Source organism: Salmo salar, chromosome ssa09, assembly GCF_905237065.1.
Source record: "Salmo salar chromosome ssa09, Ssal_v3.1, whole genome shotgun sequence".
In the NCBI taxonomy this organism is placed as follows: domain Eukaryota; kingdom Metazoa; phylum Chordata; class Actinopteri; order Salmoniformes; family Salmonidae; genus Salmo; species Salmo salar.
The window spans coordinates 44,084,558-44,103,063 of NC_059450.1; the positions used below are offsets into that span (position 1 = coordinate 44,084,558).

The 18,506-nt window shown below is 41.7% G+C and overlaps 1 protein-coding gene across 3 annotated transcripts in view; it reads left to right on the forward strand.

Moving 5' to 3' along the window:
- The window catches only part of LOC106611380 (calpain-1 catalytic subunit), a 30,586-nt gene extending 17,644 nt beyond the window's left edge, over window positions 1–12,942 (forward strand). Inside the window, exons 18-22 of one of the 3 annotated variants that reach the window (XM_014211542.2) lie at window positions 1,958–2,026; window positions 2,138–2,216; window positions 5,157–5,273; window positions 5,486–5,538; window positions 7,373–12,942. In XM_014211542.2, the coding sequence (XP_014067017.1) occupies window positions 1,958–2,026; window positions 2,138–2,216; window positions 5,157–5,273; window positions 5,486–5,538; window positions 7,373–7,399 (345 nt within the window). In that variant the 3' untranslated portion in view covers window positions 7,400–12,942. The other 2 variants (XM_045723692.1, XM_045723693.1) reach the window with 2 other exon arrangements.
- The last annotated feature ends 5,564 nt before the right edge of the window (window positions 12,943–18,506 follow it).

An 18,506-nucleotide genomic window follows, 5' to 3' on the forward strand; every position in this document is an offset into this window, starting at 1 on the left:
TGCAGGCTCTGGCTGAAACAAAGTAGCGCGTTTGGGTAGTGGCTGGTTACAGTACTGTGAGACTCAGGCTCGTGCCCGCGTCGACAAAAAGCTTTGTTTACTTTCCTCTGTTTAGCTAAATGGACATTCCCGGTCGGAATATTTTCGCTTTTTTACGAGAAAAATGGCATAAAAATGGATTTTAAACAGCGGTTGACATGCTTCGAAGTACGGTAATGGAATATTTAGATTTTTTTTGTCACGAATTGCGCCATGCGCGCAACCCTTATTTACCCTTTCAGATAGTGTCTGGAACGCTAGTATGCTAGTTCTGAACGTCACATGCTAATGTAAAAAGCTGTTTTTTGATATAAATATGAACTTGATTGAACAAAACATGCATGTATTGTATAACATAATGTCCTAGGTGTGTCATCTGATGAAGATCATCAAAGGTTAGTGCTGCATTTAGCTGTCTTCTGGGTTTTTGTGACATATGCTAGTTTGAAAAATGGGTGTCTGATTATTTCTGGCTTGGTACTCTGCTGACATAATCTAATGTTTTGCTTTCGTTGTAAAGCCTTTTTGAAATCGGACAGTGTGGTTAGATAAAGGAGAGTCTTGTCTTTAAAATGCTGTGAAATAGTCATATGTTTGAAAAATGGAAGTTTTTGTATTTTTGAGGAATTTGTAATTCGCGCCACGCCTATCATTGGATATTGGAGCAGGTGTTCCGCTAGCGGAACGTCTAGATGTAAGAGGTTTAAGTCATAACACAGATTTTCAATTGGATTGAGGTCTGTGCTTTGATTAGGCCATTCTAAGACATTTAAATGTTTTCCATTAAACCACTCAAGTGTTGCTTTAGCAGTATGCTTAGGGTCATTGTCCTGCTGGAAAGTGAACCTCCATCCCAGTCTCAATCTCTGGAAGACAAACAGGTTTCCCTCAAGAATTTCCCTGAATTTAGCGCAATCCATCATTCCTTCAATTCTGACCAGTTTCCCATTCCCTGCTGATGAAAACATCCCCACAGCATGATGCTGCCACCACCATGCTTCACTGTGGGGATGGTGTTCTCGGGGTGATGAGAGGTGTTGGGTTTGTGCCAGACATAGCCTTTTCCTTGATGGCCAAAAAGCTCAATTTTAGTCTCATCTGACCAGAGAACCTTCTTCTATATGTATGGGGAGTCTCCCAAATGCCTTTTGGCGAACACCAAACGTGTTTGCTCATTTTTTTCTCTACGCAATGGCTTTTTTCTGGACACTTTTCTGTAAAGCCCAGCTTTGTGGATTGTACCATTTAGTGGTCCTATGGACAGATACTTCAATCTCCGCTATAGAGCTTTGCAACTCCTTCAGGGTTATCTTTGGACTCTTTGTTTCCTCTCTGATTAATGCCCTCCTTGCCCTCTCTTGGCAGGTTTGTTGTGGTGCCATATTCTTTCCATTTTTTATTAATGGATTTAATGGTGCTCTGTGGGATGTTCAAAGTTATGGATATTTTTTTATAACCCAACCCTTATCTGTACTTCTCCACAACTTTGTCCCTGACCTGTTTGGATATCAAAGGGTGTGAATACATATGCATGCTCCACTTTTCCGTTTTTTATTTTAGATATTTTTTTTAAACGAGTAATTTTTTTTAAATTTCACTTCACCAATTTGGACTATTTTGTGTATTTCCATTACATGAAATCCAAATTAAAATCCATTTAAATTACAGGTTGTAATGCAACAAAATAGGAAAAATGCCAAGGGTGATGAATACTTTTGCAAGGCACTGCAGTTAGTTCCACCAACATTAAACAGACCACATAACTAAACATATGGCTTTAGCCCATTACAGGGCAAAATGTACAGACTTTTTATATTTTGCCTTTGTAGATTTCCTTAACCTTTCCTTCTCCAGACATCAATTACTGGAAAATATTATATTCTGCCTTTGTAGATTTCCTTAACCTTTCCTTCTCCAGACATCAATCACTGGAAAACTGAACAGTGCTGAATTTCAACATCTATGGAGAAAAGTTACCGTGTACAAGGTAAACTAATTAGCAAGTGTGGTACAAGGTTATTAAACAACTAAATACTAGTTAAACTTTTTCCAGAATACTAATTACCTGAAAATATTCATATTTTCTTATATCTTCCAGGATATCTTCTTACGTTCAGATGTGAACCATTCTGGAATGTTGTCATTGAGTCAACTGAGGAACGCAGTCACTGCTTCAGGTAACTTTTGGCTAGACCAACAAACAGGGCCTGCCACTGACCTTTGATAACCATACCTGCTTACAGGGACTAATGTAAAAAATCTGATCATCTAACTAGCAATCTCCAACTGACATCAATGCATGATTGAAGAGTTAGGACTATCAAATTAGGATGAGCAGATGGATTAAAGTAACCTCTGCCATTACGAACTAAACAGCAGTCTGTTTAATGCTCAATAGTTTAAAGTTTTATTAGTCGCATGTATATGGGATACACATGGTATACACCGTCCAACAAAATGCTTAGTTGCAGGTTCATTCGTTACCATGCAACAATAATAAAAAATAATAAAAGATAAGAATGCCAACATAAAGGCACTGTTTTGAGTAGATGTCCTGGATGGGTGGGAGCACGGTCCGAGTGATGTACTGGGCAGTCTTCATCACCTGCTGGAGGGCCTTGCAGTCATGGACTGAGCAATTCCCGCACCAGGCCGTGATGCAACCAGGTCATGACGCTGTCAATGGTGCAGCGGTTGAATTTGGAGAGAAGCTAAGGTGGCATGCAACATATCTTCAGCAGCATTAGGAAGTAGAGACGCTGTTGCGCCCTCTTGACAAGAGTGGTGGTGTTATTGGTCCATGTCAAGTCCTCAGTGATGTGGACGACGAGGAACTTAAAACTTCTGACTCTCTACTGCAGTCCCGTTGATGTGCATGTTCCCTCCTCTGCTTCCTGAAGTCAACAATCAACTCCTTTGTTATTCTGACATTGAGGTAGAGGTTGTGTTCCTGGCACCACAATGCCAGTTCACTTACCTCCTTCCTATAGGCTGACTTGTCATGGTTGGTTATCAGGCCTACAACCGTGGTGTCGTCAGCAAACTTGATGATGGAGTTGGTGTCGTGCAATGCCACGCAGTGGGTGAACAGGGAGAGTCAGTGTGGAGGAGGTGTTTCTTCCAATCCTCACAGCCTGTTGTCTGCCCATCAAGAAATCCAGGATCCAGTTGCATTGGGTGTTGTCCAGACCCAGGGCTCTGAGCTTCGTGTCGAGTTTGGAAGTAGAAATTGTGTTGAATGCTGAACTATAGTCAATGAACAGCATTCTCACGTAGGTGTTTCTCTTGTCCAGATGTGTTACAGCTGTGTGAATAGCGATGGACATGGCATCTTCTGTGGATCTGTTGGAGCGGTTGGCAAATTGGAGTGGGTCCAGTGTGCATGGCATGCTGGCTTTGATGTGAGCCATTACCAGCCTCTCGAAGCACTTCATTATGACTGGGGTGAGCGCGACAGGGCGATAGTCATTGGGCACCTTGTTTTTCTTGGGCACTGGGACTATGGTGGTCTCCTTGAAGCAAGGTGGAGAATACAGCCTGGGACAGGGACAGGTTGAAGATGTCCGAGAAGACACCCGCCAAGTGGTCAACACACACTCTGAGGATGAGGACAGGGACAGGTTGAAGATGCCCGAGAAGACACCCGCCAAGTGGTCAACACACACTCTGAGGATGAGGACAGGGACAGGTTGAAGATGTCCGAGAAGACACCCGCCAAGTAGTCAACACACACTCTGAGGACGAGGACAGGGATGCCTTCTGGGCCGGAGGCTTTGTGAGTATTCACTCTTTTGCGAGTTTTCCTCACGTCAGCCTCGGTGAGAGAAAGACCCTTGTTGTTGGAAGCAGCGAGAGTCTTCCTGTATGGCTTGGTATTGTCAGCCTCGAAGTGAGCATATAGTGTGTTAAGCTTGTCTGGGAGGGAGGCTTTTAGTGGGCACCACACAGATGGATTTGCCTTTGTTTTTTCTCTGACATGCCCTGTCAACTGTGGGACCATATATAGACAGGTGTGTACCTTTCTAAATCATGTCCAATCAATTGAATTTACCACAGGTAGACTCCAATCAAGTTGTAGAAACATCTCAAGGATGATCAATGGAAACAGGATGTAAATTAGCTAAATTTCAAGTCTCATAGCAAATGGTCTGAATACTTATGTAAATACGGTATCTGTTTTACATTTTTAATACATTTGCAAAAATGTCTAAAGACCTGTTTTCACTTTGTCATTATGGGGTATTGTGTGTAGATTTGATGTGGATTGTATTTTAATTTTATCAATTTTAAAATAAGGCTGTAATGTAACAAAATGTGGAAAAAGTCAAGGGGTCTTAATACTTTCTAAATGCACTGTATATTCCCCAATGATGATGGATGAGACATGGGTGGATGTAAATACTGCTTTCTGGGGAGAAGACTTTTGCTGGCTAATGATCTTGTACAGTTCGCTGAGTGCCGACTTGGTGTTTGCGTGTGGCGGTATGTACACAGCTTTTAATAACAGTCGTGGAGTCAGTATATTATCATTAACTCCATGTCGGATGAACAGGAGCTCGAGATCTTTTCAACTTTGGTACACCAGGAATTGTAGATGAGGAAACATACCCCTCCCCCACTGTTACCAGAAGCCACCGCTCGACCGATATGGGAAAGTTGTCTGGTTGAATAGCAGAGTTGAATGTGACATCCATAAGCCACATCTCTGTAAAAACAAAAAGACACAGCATTCCCTGATGTCCCTCCGCGATTGAAGCCTTGCTCTGAGTTCAAAGTTTATTTTCCAGCGATTGGACATTAGCCATCAGGATGCTAGGAAGAGGAGGACATGTAGCCAGTGTTTACATCCTAGCTTGGAGTCCCCCAGCGATTAGACATTAGCCATCAGGATGCTAGGAAGAGGAGTCTTTCTAGCTTGGGATCCCCCTCTTCTACGTCACCAGCAGGTAAGCCCATGTGCGGGGACAAAGGAGCGAATGTAATTAATGTAAGAATAACCATAAAAAAAGCATAGTTGAGCAGGAACCGTCAAGACCAGCGCCCTCCTCAGGGCTGACATCTTAATACCTGTGAAATAACTGTGGCATAAAAGTGTGAGGTCTGTCTGTCCTCCACAGGGGTCAGGCTGAGTGATAGTCTGCTGAACCTCATTGCTCTGCGCTACGGTGGATCTTCTGGAAACATCAGCCTGGAGAGTTTCATCAGCCTCGTTCTACGCATGGACCGCATGGCTAGTAAGTCCACAACTAAAATAAAAAGGGGACCAATTTTATTTCGTAGGGATTTTTAATTTTCCATCTGTGGCATTCTAATGAGCATGTACAGTTAGGCTTTCATGGCGCTCACAGGATCATCCTAGTTAGTTTGCAAGATGAGTGTTTGAAGCCATGGCCTTTGTATTATTTACCAACATTGCAAATAGTGTAATTCATGCCCCTTTCAACAGAAATATTCAGACAACTCAACCAGGGAGGGGCCATATCTCTTCGAGACAATGAGGTAATAAACTGTTAATAATGCACCAGGGACTTTCAACTCTGACCCTGCAGTACTAGGTGTGCAGACTTTCACTCCAGCCCTGCAGTAACACACCTGATTCAGTTAATCATGGCCCAGACTGAAGACCATAATTGGCTGAACATTTTGCATCAGGTGTGTTAGTTCTGGGCTGGAACAACACTTTCTTGGGCACTACGTGATTTCATGTGTGTTATTTCATAGTTGTGATGTCTTCAATATTATTCTACAATGTAGAAAATAGTACAAATAAAGAAAAACCCTTTAATGAGTACAGTAGGTTTCCAAACCTTTGACTGGTACTGTATATGCACAAAAAAAGTATGTGGACATCCCTTCAAAATAATGGACTAAGCGATTTCAGCCACACCCGTTGCTGACAGGTGTATACAATTGAGCACACAGCCATAAAATCTCCATTGACAAACATTGACAGTAGAATGGCCCGGACTGAAGAGCTCAGTGACTTTCAACGTGGCACCATTATAGGATGCCACCTTTTCAACAAGTCAGTTTGTCAAATTTATGCCCTGCTTGAGCTTCTCCGGTCAACTGTAAATGCTCTTATTGTAAAGTGGAAACGTCTAGGAGCAACAACGGCTCAGCCACAAGGCCGCACAAGCTCATAGAACAGGACCGCCGAGTACTGAAGCGCGTAACGTGTAAAAATAGTTTGTCCTTAGTTGCAACATCAGCACAAGAACTGTTTGTTGGGAGCTTCATGAAATGGGTGTCCATGGCCGAGCAGCCGCACACAAGCCTAAGATCACCATGCGCTATACCAGGCGTTGGCTGGAGTGGTGTTAAGCTTGTCGCCATTGGAAACGTGTTCTCTGGAGTGATAAATCCCACTTCAATCAATCACATTTATTTATAAAGCCCTTTTTACATCAGCAGATGACAAAGTTTTTAAACAAAAACCCAGCCTAAAACCCCAAACAGCAAGCAAGCAATGCAATGAATCTATCAAGTCAGATGGACGAATCAGTGTTTGGCAGATGACAGTAGAACTCTTCCTGCCCCAGTGCATTGTGCCAACTGTAAAGTTTGGTGGAGGAGGAATAATGCTCTGGGGCTGTTTTTCATGGTTCGGACTAGGCCCCTTAGTTCCAGTGAAGGGAAATCTTAACACTACTGAATACAATGACATTCTTGACGATTCTGTGCTTCCAACTTTGTGGCAACAGTTTGGGGAAGACCCTTTCCTGTTTCAGCATGACAATGCCCACTTGCACAAAGCGAGGTCCATACAGAAATGGTTTGTCAGTGTGGAAGAACTTGACTGGCCTGCACAGAACCCTGACCTCAACTGACCTGTACCTTTTATTTACAGATCCCTGACCTTTACTTTTATTTAACTAGGCAAGTCAGTTAAGAATGAATTCTTATTTTCAATGAAGGCCTAGGAACAGTGGGCTAACTGCCTTGTTCAGGGATAGAACAACATATTTTTACCTTGTCAGCTCGGGGATTTGATCTAGCACCCTTTTGGTTACTGGCCCAATGCTCTAACCACTCGGTTACCTACCACCCCATATAAAAAATCCTTCCCATAAGAATGGAGGTTGTTATAGCAGCAAAGGGGGGGGACCAACTCCATATTAATGCCCATGATTTTGGAATGAGATGTTTGACAAAGCAGGTGTCCACATACTTTTGGTCACGTAGTTTAAGAACCTGAAATACATGGTCTGAGATGCAGTTATCCAGAAAAACTTTAGCAATGTGTTAAGATGTAATTTCATTGTTTCTATTTTATATGACTAATGAACGTGTTAGTCAAATCTCACTGTTGTTTTTATTCCTTTTTCTTCAGTGGATGTACATCACTATGTATGCATAAACTGCAGACCAAATAGGATGGACAGAAGACCATTAGAATCGTAAGGTTTGAAAAAGTTCTACGGCAGTGCTTTGCTGGACAAATCAATAAACTTCTCAGCGACATTTTCAGAGTATTTCGTTGCACTTAAAAAACTTGATAGAGTATCTTGATTAATCCTACATCACCTTCTTTGCACCAATCCTCACGCTTGTCTTTTCTTACTAGCACTGACTTTGCTGATAGCTACTTTTAGGAAGAAATGTACTTAGGCTACTATGACTGATTTGTGGTTGTCTCACTTAGCCATCATAAGATGGATGCTAAATGACTAAAAGCTGTCATCAAGGCAAAGGGTGGCTACTTTGAAGAATCTCAAATAGAAAATATATTTTGATTTGTTTAACACTTTTTTGGGGTTACAACATGATCCCATATGTTATTTCATAGAAAATAGTAGAAATAAAGAAAAACCCTTGAATTTGTGTTGAAACTTTTGACTTGTACTCATATATATATATATATATACCAAAAAATCTCACAATGACATATTAATTACATTCATTTGTTTCTAAAGTAACACAATTCTAAAGAACAGAGTAATGACTTACGTTGCTATTTTAAACAGCTTTTAAATACATTGAACCAAATACAGCCTATTAATACAGTAGCTGCATACTGACAGAAAGCATACCAACCTATAGTATAGGCCCTGCATGAACCCAATGCATTTAGAAACTAGACCATGTCCCGGCCAGTAGTAATTCTGTTCAGGCTAGTAGATTTTTGGCCCAGACGTGCCAGTGATGAAAAAAGTTAACGTTGTAAACTAGCCTACGAATAGGACCCAGAGTTTTACCTGAACAGATCATGAAATCAGGAAAAACTTCAAGTAAAAAATATTTTCAAATTCCTTATTAAGCTATATATATATATATATATATATATATATCTCAGCAATAGTTTAATAGGATGGCATTGACTAGAATACAGTATATACCTATGAAATTAGTAAAACAGTATTTAAGCATGATTAAAATGACCAGTGATTCCATGTCTATGTACATAGGTGCAGGGTTGAGTAACCAGGTGGTAGCCGACTAGTGATAGTGACTAAATTCATGGCATGGTACTGGGTGGAGGCCAGCTAGTGATGGCTATTTAACAGTCTTATGAGTGAGCTGTTTTTCAGTCTCTCAGTCCCAGCTTTGTTGCACTTGTACTGACCTTGCCTTCTGAATGATAGTGGAGTGAACAGGCAGTGGCTCGGTTGGTTGATGTCCTTGATGATCTTTTTGGCCTTCCTGTGACAGAGTTCTGTAGGTGTCCTGGAGGGCAGGCAATGTGCCCCTCGGTGATGTGTTGGGCAGACCGCACCACGGGTGATGCAGTTGCCGTACCAGGCGGTGATACAGCCCGACAGGATGCTCTCAATGGTTCAGCTGTTAAAGTTTGTGAGGGTCTTAGAGGCCACGCCGAATTTTTACAGCCTCCTGAGGTTGAAGAGGAGCTGTTGTGAGTTCTTTCACCACACTGTCGGTTTGGGTGACCCATTTCAGATTGTCAGTGATGTGTACGGTGAGGAACTTGAAGCTTTTCACCTTCTCCACTGCGGTCCCGTCGATGTGGATAGAGGGGTGCTCCCTCTGATGTCTCCTGATGTCCACAATCAGTTTCTTTGTTTTGTTGACGTTGAGGGAGAGGTTATTTTCCTGGCTCCACTTCGCCAGGGCCCTCACCTCCTCCCTGTAGGCTGTCTCGTCATTGTTGGTAATCAGGCCTACTACCATTGTGTTGTCTGCAAACTTGATGATTGAGTTGGAGAAGTGAGTGGCTACGCAGTCATGGGTTAACAGGGAGTACAGGAGGGGGCTGAGCAAGCACCCTTGTGGGGCCCCAGTGTTGAGGATCAGCATAGTGGAGTTGTTTCCTACCTTCACCACCTGGGGGCAGCCCGTCAGGAAGTCAGACCCAGGTCCCAGAGATTAATGATGAGCTTGGAGAGTACTATGGTGTTGAAGGCTGAGCTATAGTCAATAAACAGCATTCTGACGTAGATATTCCTCTTGTCCAGATGGGAAAGGGCAGTGGGCAGTGTGATCACATCGTCAGGATCTATTGGGGTGGTATACAAATCGAAGTGGGTCTAGGGTATCAGGTGAGGTGATATGATCTTTAACTAGCCTCTCAAAGCACTTTATGATGTCAGAAGTGAGTGCTACGGGGCAATAGTCATTTAGTTCAGTTACCTTCGGTTCATTACTAACAGTAGTATTTCCCCCTTATTGCAACTATCCTTCTGTTCTACAAATTCACTACAACACTGCTATATTGCAGCCCATTAGTACAATAAAGTGAGAATCCATCCATGAATATATTCAAACAGTGCCTCAGATTAGCTGCTTTGTGCATGCATGACTGGTGACTTGCCTCTGCTCCCACAGACACGTTTGTGTAAAATCCCTTCTTCATTGTTCATTCCTCCTGCAGCCGTTGGATAGGCCTGTAATTTACTTTCACTTGCCCACTGTAATGTACAATTAGCCTACTGGTTAGGATACTTAATCTATTGGGCCTGTAGATTTATAATGGGCTGCAATCTAGTGGGACGCTGTAGGTTTATAATGGGCTGCAATCTGGTGGGCCTGTAGGTTTATAATGGGCTGCAATCTAGTGGGCCTGTAGATTTATAATGGGCTGCAATCTAGTGGGCCTGTAGGTTTATAATGGCCTGCAATCTGGTGGGCCTGTAGGTTTATACTGGGCTGCAATCTAGTGGGCCTGTAGATTTATAATGGGCTGCAATCTGGTGGGCCTGTAGGTTTATAATGGGCTGCAATCTAGTGGGCCTGTAGGTTTATAATGGGCTGGTGTAGTTGCGAATTTAGAGAGCAGCTTGACATGGGACACACACACACACAGCCCCCGGTCAACAGGATCCCAATATAATTCGCTTATTTCGCTGTGCCCATGTAGTTCACTAGAAGAATAGTTGCCTTAAGGGGGAAATAATACTGTTAGTAAGGAACCATGGATAACGTCATTAATAGTTGCCATTATACACAGATTAGGTGTTCGCCTAGGCTACACAGCAGAATGTTGTAGTGAATTTAGAGGGCGGACTGACAGGGACCCCAGGTCTCTTCACAGTCAGTGACAGTGCCAACAGTTGTTTATGCTTAATGCTCCATGGAAAACAGAAGAGTGTAAGACTAGTCTGAAACTGCCAGGGAAATACTGGTGTGTGTGTGCAAGTCATTAGATTGATAAGCTTGAGTGCACAGTGACGCCTGTTTGAATTAGATCATTAGATTGATGGCCATTTGTTTTGCCCTTACTTTTTACCGCCCACACACACACCTGCATATACACACACACACTCAACCCGTCTCTGTATGTACTGTATGTACTGTGGTTCCTGCTTCTGAAAAGACCCAATCTGTGGCACAACCTCTTTCAGGTCCTAATACTTACATGGTTATTGTGTGCTAAAAGAGAAAGTATTTCCTTCTTACTAAAGCAAATTCTAAAGTATAGTTTCACCAGTCATCTAACTCAGGCATTTCAACGGTGGCGTGCACAGCGACAGGGAACCTAGAAGACAAATCCCCTACTATTAATATTGAAATATAACTGCGACTTTATTCCCAAAAATGTGACTATTTTCAAAATAAAAATCTCAAAATATTGCCACTCAAAACATTGACTTTATTCCCAAAAATGTTTTTAAACTTTATTCTGGAAATATCTACTTTATTCACAAAGAATTTCTAGTTTTTAAAGTACTATTCATGCAAAATAAAAATCCAACTACCATCACCCATCAATGTTTTTTTCTTTTCATTTGTCCCTAATACTCTTCCGTAGTGTTTGTTTACCTTGGTAGGGACTGATCAGTTGGTAATATGTTGTATTAGCGCTACGCTGTGAGCTAAAGGCAGTCTTGGTCATATCATATAGAGCACTCTTCTGCTCAGTGGAGCAAGAGGTCACATCCAGGGAATTGGTATTTCTTAGAAGATAAATGAGAAACACAAACATTTACACAATTTAGTTGACAGGGATATATGTTTGTCAATTAGTTATTGGCATATCTAGGATCATATAGTATATATAGGTTTACTCTTTAGCTACAATATTGTCTCATTGTTATCCAGGACTACTGTTTAGCTGAAATATTTTCTCATTGTTAGCTATGACTACAGGTTAGCTGGCGTATTATCTCATTGTTGTCCATGACTTGATAAACAGAAATGTGAAATAAATCATTCGTGTTTTTTTTCCTAAGCAGGTCAGATATACTCACTTCAGGCAGTCTGATGTAATGTCTTCAGGAAGCTCACGTCCAGAGAACACAGACTAGAGTTTATGGTCTTTAACTCAGAGCTCCCCAAGGAGTTAAGAACGTGTTCAAGTATGTTGTGATGACTGCCTTACTCTGAATGCATCCACAGAGAGAGATACCTGTATTAGAGTGAAGCAACATAGAAAGAAAAGTAGAAAGTACAAAACATCTCTTCCCCACATATACCTTCGCTGCTTCCCATGAACCATTACCGGAGTCCATCAGTGCTGACATGAACCATCGTTGGAGTCCATCAGTGCTGACAGTGTAGTGATTTTGATAGCTCTCCACTTTGTGATGTCATCAAGAGTGGCCACACGAGACACGGGCCCCAGCACCTGGAGCTGATAGTCAACAATGCCTGATGAAGAAGCCTGTAGAACACGATTTTGCACAGATTAATTCATCCCCAAGTCATTTTAATTAATGAATCAAGGAGTCAGTTTAAAAACTGGACTGGTCTTCCCAGAGTAGAAACATGCACGGCCATAGTCATAGTTTCCATTCTGTTTCTAAGAGGCAAACGTCAAACGGCCATATTGATATCATTATTAGCTGGATTAGTTTAGCTAAAATCATCATCATCCAATTTTTCAGTGACCGTATCAAGATTGTCTCAAAACGTTGGTGTCCGGGCCAAGATCAAACTGGGTCACGTCATAACCGAAGGGGAACTAGGTGTCTGCGATGGTCGACTGGGTGATGTTGCCAGTGGTGCATCCTGTTGAAATGCAACCAATGGTGAGAAAGAGAAGTCATAGACACCCACCAGCACACAAGCATGCTACCCATGAAAATCTCATAGCTAATGATCAATTAGTCTTTTAAAAGCTGTTTCTCCAAGATGATTAGGGCATAGTGGGTTTACCTGCTCCTCGTTAGGATCTCCGGAGTGAGTTGAGCTGCTTGAATAGTCTCTTCAGCTTCCTCTTCAGGGTTCCCTTCTTCCTCAGCTGGCATATGAAGAACTTAAATAATTTTCTTTCCACCTCCTGTGAATACCAAACCAAACATTTTTTTTGTATCAATAGCTTGCACCCTTTTACAAAGTTAACAAGTGTAAACTTACTCTTGTGAACAGGCTTCAGAAGTTTTTGCGTCACATACAATGGTAGGGTTCCAAGGTCTTCCAATGTTTGTTGATAACAGTGTTTCTGAAAAGTTAAAGATTGTAAATTGTATTCTTATTGCATGTACAAATAAAGGTTATTTACTTACCCATACTGTGTTGTCCATGAAAGCAGGAGAGTTTCCATGGCAGTGACCAGAGCGTGACCTGAGTGGCTGTAGAATGAAAGGGGTCAGAGTTTGGGATGTAGGAGCCGTCCATAGTGTACACCATGTTACCCAGTACCTGTAAAACTCACTCCACTAATTACCTGAATATTACAGAGCAAAGTGATGCATTAATTAATGAAAGGTGATTCATAATCATATGTTTCTATATAACTGTATTGACCTCCCAACATTCTGTAATTGTGATTGGCTATAGCCTAGGGATATATGTTTTTTCAAATTAGGCAAATCAGTTAAGAACAAATTCTTATTTACAATGACGGCCTACCCCAGCCAAACCCGGACGACGCTGGGCCAATTGTGCACCGCCCTATGGGACTCCCAATCACAGCCGGATATGATACAGCCTGGATTCAAACCAGGGACTGTAGCGGCACCTCTTGCACTGAGATGCAGTGTCTTAGACCACTGTGCCACTCAGGAGCTGTCAAAACCACAACCTTTCCAAAATTCCATTGCAAACAAAAATGAACTGATATGATAGTGTTGGTCTTGGTTTGTATGATAGTGTTATCAGTTTTAGAGAACCAGACGTGTCTGACTCATTCTACTATGGAACTGTACGTGGGGAAAACACTGACACTACGAAACTGGCTATTGTGTTTCAACACAATAAAAGCTGTGGAATACAGAGTGTTACTGGTATATGACTTAACTGCAGGCTATGGGTATATGCCACTAGGGATCACTTCCTATGCCACTGTACATCTTAAAAGGAGATCAAGAAGAGATATTCATCTATAGATGAAGGACACAACTCTGCAGCCACTCTCCAAGCAACTTTTTGCATTGTCCAGTAGCAGTGTGTTCTTTTCAGCACGCTGAAGAGGATGGAGAAGTCTGCAGAATCTAAAGCGCTGAAGTAGGACCTGCAACTGCTTTGCTCAGCCTTCGAGTTGCTGGAATGAAATTAACTATGAACACGGACTAATACAAATGAGTTAATAAAACATTCCCTAAACCCAGTGATCCACACATCACTCATACTGTATGAAGGATTATAAAGTCAGATTGTATTTCCTGGTAGTTCAGTTACAGTAGTCTGGATTATTATACATTATTTTAATGCAAAGATGACAAACAGGAGGAGATGACGAACAGGAAGAGATGACAAACAGGAAGAGATGACCGTCAGGAAGAGATGACAAACAGGAAGAGATGACAAACAGGAGGAGATGACAAAAGGAAGAGATGACAAACAGCATGATATTTACTTGTAATAGAGTAGCATGTCGGAGGGATAATCTGCAAAGTTCAGGTAGAGGTTGTCTTTCAGTAAATCGTACATGCAGGTCAATAGTGGAAAAATGAGTCAATCATGTGTGAGATGTATTAGCTAAGTGATGTTCATAAGTAATGTCAAGACCATAACAGTCTCCTGAGAAATGTCAGGAGAGCCCTGGGGATCAGTATGGCCATGGCATCAGGTATGTTTACAACCAACGTGTTGGGGTTTCGGTTGATGGTGATTATCTAATAGGGAATGACAGTGGAAAGACAACTATTGTGTTATAACAAAGAATGTGTCCCTTCGTCATGTTGAGGAATTTAGGTGCAAATAGAGCATCATATATCAGTGTGACCCACAAAACTGTTACTGTAGCCAATCCAACATCCTCAGATCCACCTGGTACCTTGCTGATGTAGGCTTCCTGTACAATCTGTGGGACAGCCAGCATGTTGGTGACAAACAGAGCTCTGGGATGCTGTCAACAGCTCAGTGGCTGAGATGTTCATTATCATCGCTGACAAAATGCCCCCAAGGACAGTGCCCAGTGAGATCAGGGAGGAGGCAGTGTTAATCTGTCAATCAAATAGTAATCAGATCAGGCTCATTCAAGTGTGATTATCAATAAAAAACATTTATTTTATTAACCCATTGAGACACAGGGAGACGTTTTATATTTTCTTATCAAACAGACTTTGATCCATCCAAACAATGCAGTAGAACTCGGAGTCAAAATAGAAGGCTGAGACTATGATTCTATGAGTATAAAGGAGATGGCACCCTCACCTGGAAGCCTCCGGTAGTGATAACTGCACTGGCCTGGCCCAGGTTCCAGACACTCACAGAGCCGAGCGTTGACAGGGACGACACAAGCACTGAGGAAGAGACCTAGGAGATCTGGGCGGTCGTCAGGCCAGTGCTGCTGTTCCCCATAGTTGCTATTAGACAACAGTACAGTAGATACATGTCGCGAAAACATTGTTTAGTCTTGAAGCAAAGTAGAGTTGATGACATATCATGAGCAGTGGCGACCAGTCATTCAGGGCAGGTGGGGCAGAGCCTGTTTGGAGCCCCACATTTTTAGCAAAAAAATGTACTTCGTTTTTTTGGGGGGGTTGCCTGTTCTGCATGTTATTTTGGCATTAATACATGTCACTTAATACATGTGACTTATCAGTTTTGCTTTCTTGAGTAAGGCAGCTCCAAAATAAAGGTGTTTCAGCCTAGCTCAGTGCTTTCTGTGGTGGTGGGGCAGCCAGCGAAAAATACGGAGCGTAGGGTTTGGTAATGTTCTCTAGTTGCGCCGTGATTGGCTCAGTGTTCTATCACTCATGGGGACACTACGTCACTGCCAAATCTAAGGGTAGAGCTAAAAAATTCAAGCCCCTTGGGTGCTGCCATAGAGTTACATTAGAAGTGCCCATCCAAGACGGCTCAAGGTCATTGGCCACAGATAAAATGCCGTCAAATCACGTTATATCTACAGTAGCTTTGATTGGACTGATCATGTCAACATCATACTTTCAAAATCTTAGCTAGCAGTCATCATCATAAGTCAAATCGACAATCTACTGGCAAATCCTTTTTAATCCTTGTCATATGAAGACAAATAATGAAGAGATATTACAGATAAAATGTATTGGTGCTCATCGGCCATTGGACATAAACATTACACAACAAGTTGGAAATTGCAAATTCAACAATGAGTGGTTTGGAAGGAATCAGTGACTAACTGCAGGCTTTACAAGCATTCACTAGCTTGCTATTCAGGGTAGAGGGTGTGTGGTTTTTTTCCAAGCTTAAAATTATAAACATTCAACATTGGCCATGCTGTCGATCCAGTGTGATTTCTGCCACGCTCAAAACAACAGTTAACTCAGAAATGGGAAATCTGACTTCAGTGAGTTCAAGACAAATGGAAACTCAGGGGGAAAAAAAGACGTTTCAACGGTCATCCAACTAGGAATTGTAAATCGGGAACTGAAGATCACTGATTCGACCATGATTTGACCTTGTTGTTTTTTAGAGTTTCCAGTTGTCTTGAAAGTACCATAAATCCAGAGAATTCCAGACTTTGATGACAAAGTTTGATGACAAAATTTCCCATGAAAGAATGCCGTGCCACCTTCCTGTTCAAGTGAGCAAAGCACAACAAGGTGAGTCCAAAAATGTCCTGTACTCTGCTGCATACATGATGTAATATGCCAGGGAGATATGTATACTGTAGCTAAGAAAGCAATAGCTAGTGTTTGTTGTGTAGTAAGCTGTTAGTTGCCCATGTGCCTCATCCTAATAATTTGGTCTATTTTCACCTCTTAATTCCGCCTACTGTTTTGACTTGGTGGTGCATATGTAGCCTATAACCTGTTTTAGAGAAATGTAATAATTGAATATTGTGAGAGCTTTCATTGTCTGCTTATATGCTCCCTTTATTTATCCTATGGTTCTGACTTGGGGTACAGGGAGAACACTGTAAGAGTGGCCCATGTCCTGAATTCTGTCGCTGTACATTTCAAAAGTGCTAAACAAAGTTACATTACCTACATCCGTCCTAGCTCACTCATTAATGTATTAATTGAAATTACGGATTGCCTCTTATCCTCTTGTCTTCCATAGTTTGTACACCTCAATTGTCAGTAGAAGCCACATTTGTTTATGCAAGTCAGCCGTATCAGCTATGTTTTTTTTTAAAGGCAATAAATGAGGCTGAATGAACTTTTTCGCTGCCAGACAAGGCTCCGCTGATAGCCAGGTGTAGCAGTGGTAAGGTGTTGGGACTACTGTTGGGACAGATTTATGTAGGCCCTAACAGTTTGTGGGCACCGTTTGTCACCATTATAGTGCAATTAATGTATTGTTTAGTGGCTTTGCTGGCATGCATCCCCCCGATTTTTGTTTGTTTGCCCCACCAAGATTTACATGATAAAATGCAACGGATCATGAGAAACTCATGAGAACAATAACGCTCTCCTTGTTCCATTTCTAAGCATGAACCTGAGGGTCCTCAGTTCCATTGCAGAATAGCTTCAGACGATCCAGGATATCCATACTGACTGTCTTGCCCAGAGAGTCACAGGCCGTACTTGGGACCTCACACAAGACAGGAAGTCTGAAGGAAAACAAAATATCAAGACCAACTATTGTTAGTGTCATTTCAGTTTGGTTCTAACCATTATCGACATAATGCTATTACTAGAGAGATTCTACTACAACAATAACTGCTGTTATTGCTGCCACAAAAAAAACTCCCCAGTCCTTAGTGATTGCAAGCATACCCATATAACATGATGCAGCCACCACTATGCCTGAAAATATGGAGAGTGGTACTCAGTGATGTGCTGTGTTGGATTTGAAACAAACCTAACACTGTATTCAGGATTAAAAGTTAATTGCTTTGCCACATTCTTTGCAGTATTACTTTAGTGCCTTGTTGCAAACAGGATGCATGTTTTTGGAATATTTTCTCATCTGTACAGTCTTTCTTTTCACTGTCAATTAGGTTTGTATTGTGGAGTAACTACAATGTTGCCATTAAACTCTGTAACTGTTTTAAAGTCACCACTGGCCTCATCGTGAAATCCCTGAGAGACTTCCTTTCACTCCGGCAACGGTGTTAGGAAGGACGCCTGTATCTTTGTAGTGACTGGGTGTATTGATACACCATCCAAAGTGTAATAATAACCTCACTATGCTCAAAGGGATATTCAATGTCTTCTTTTTACCCATCTACCAATAGTCGCCCTTCTTTGCGAGACATTGGAAAAGCTCCCTGGTCTTTGTGGTTGAATCTGTGTTTGAAATTCACTGCTCGACTGAGGGACCTTACAGATAATTCTATGTGTGGGGTACATAGATAAGGTAGTCATTCAAAAACCATGTTAAACACTATTATTGGACACAAAATTAGTCCATGCAACTTAAACACATTTTTACTCCAGAACATATTTAGGTTTGCCATAACAAAGGAGTTGAAAACTTTTCATTTTTCATTTATTTGTTAATATTTCAATAAACCTAATTCCACTGACATTATAGGCCAGTAACAAAACAAATCTCAGTTCAATCCATTTTAATCCCCATGTGTAAGACATGTTTAAAAAGTCAAAAGGGGTGTGAATACTTTCTCAAGGAACTGTATACTGTACTACTTACATCCTTGTCTTAGCACTACTACAGCTACTGTTACTACCACTATAAAAGGATACTCACCGCAGAGGGTTGAAAGTGGGCATTCAGTGTGTGTGTGTGTGTGTGTGTGT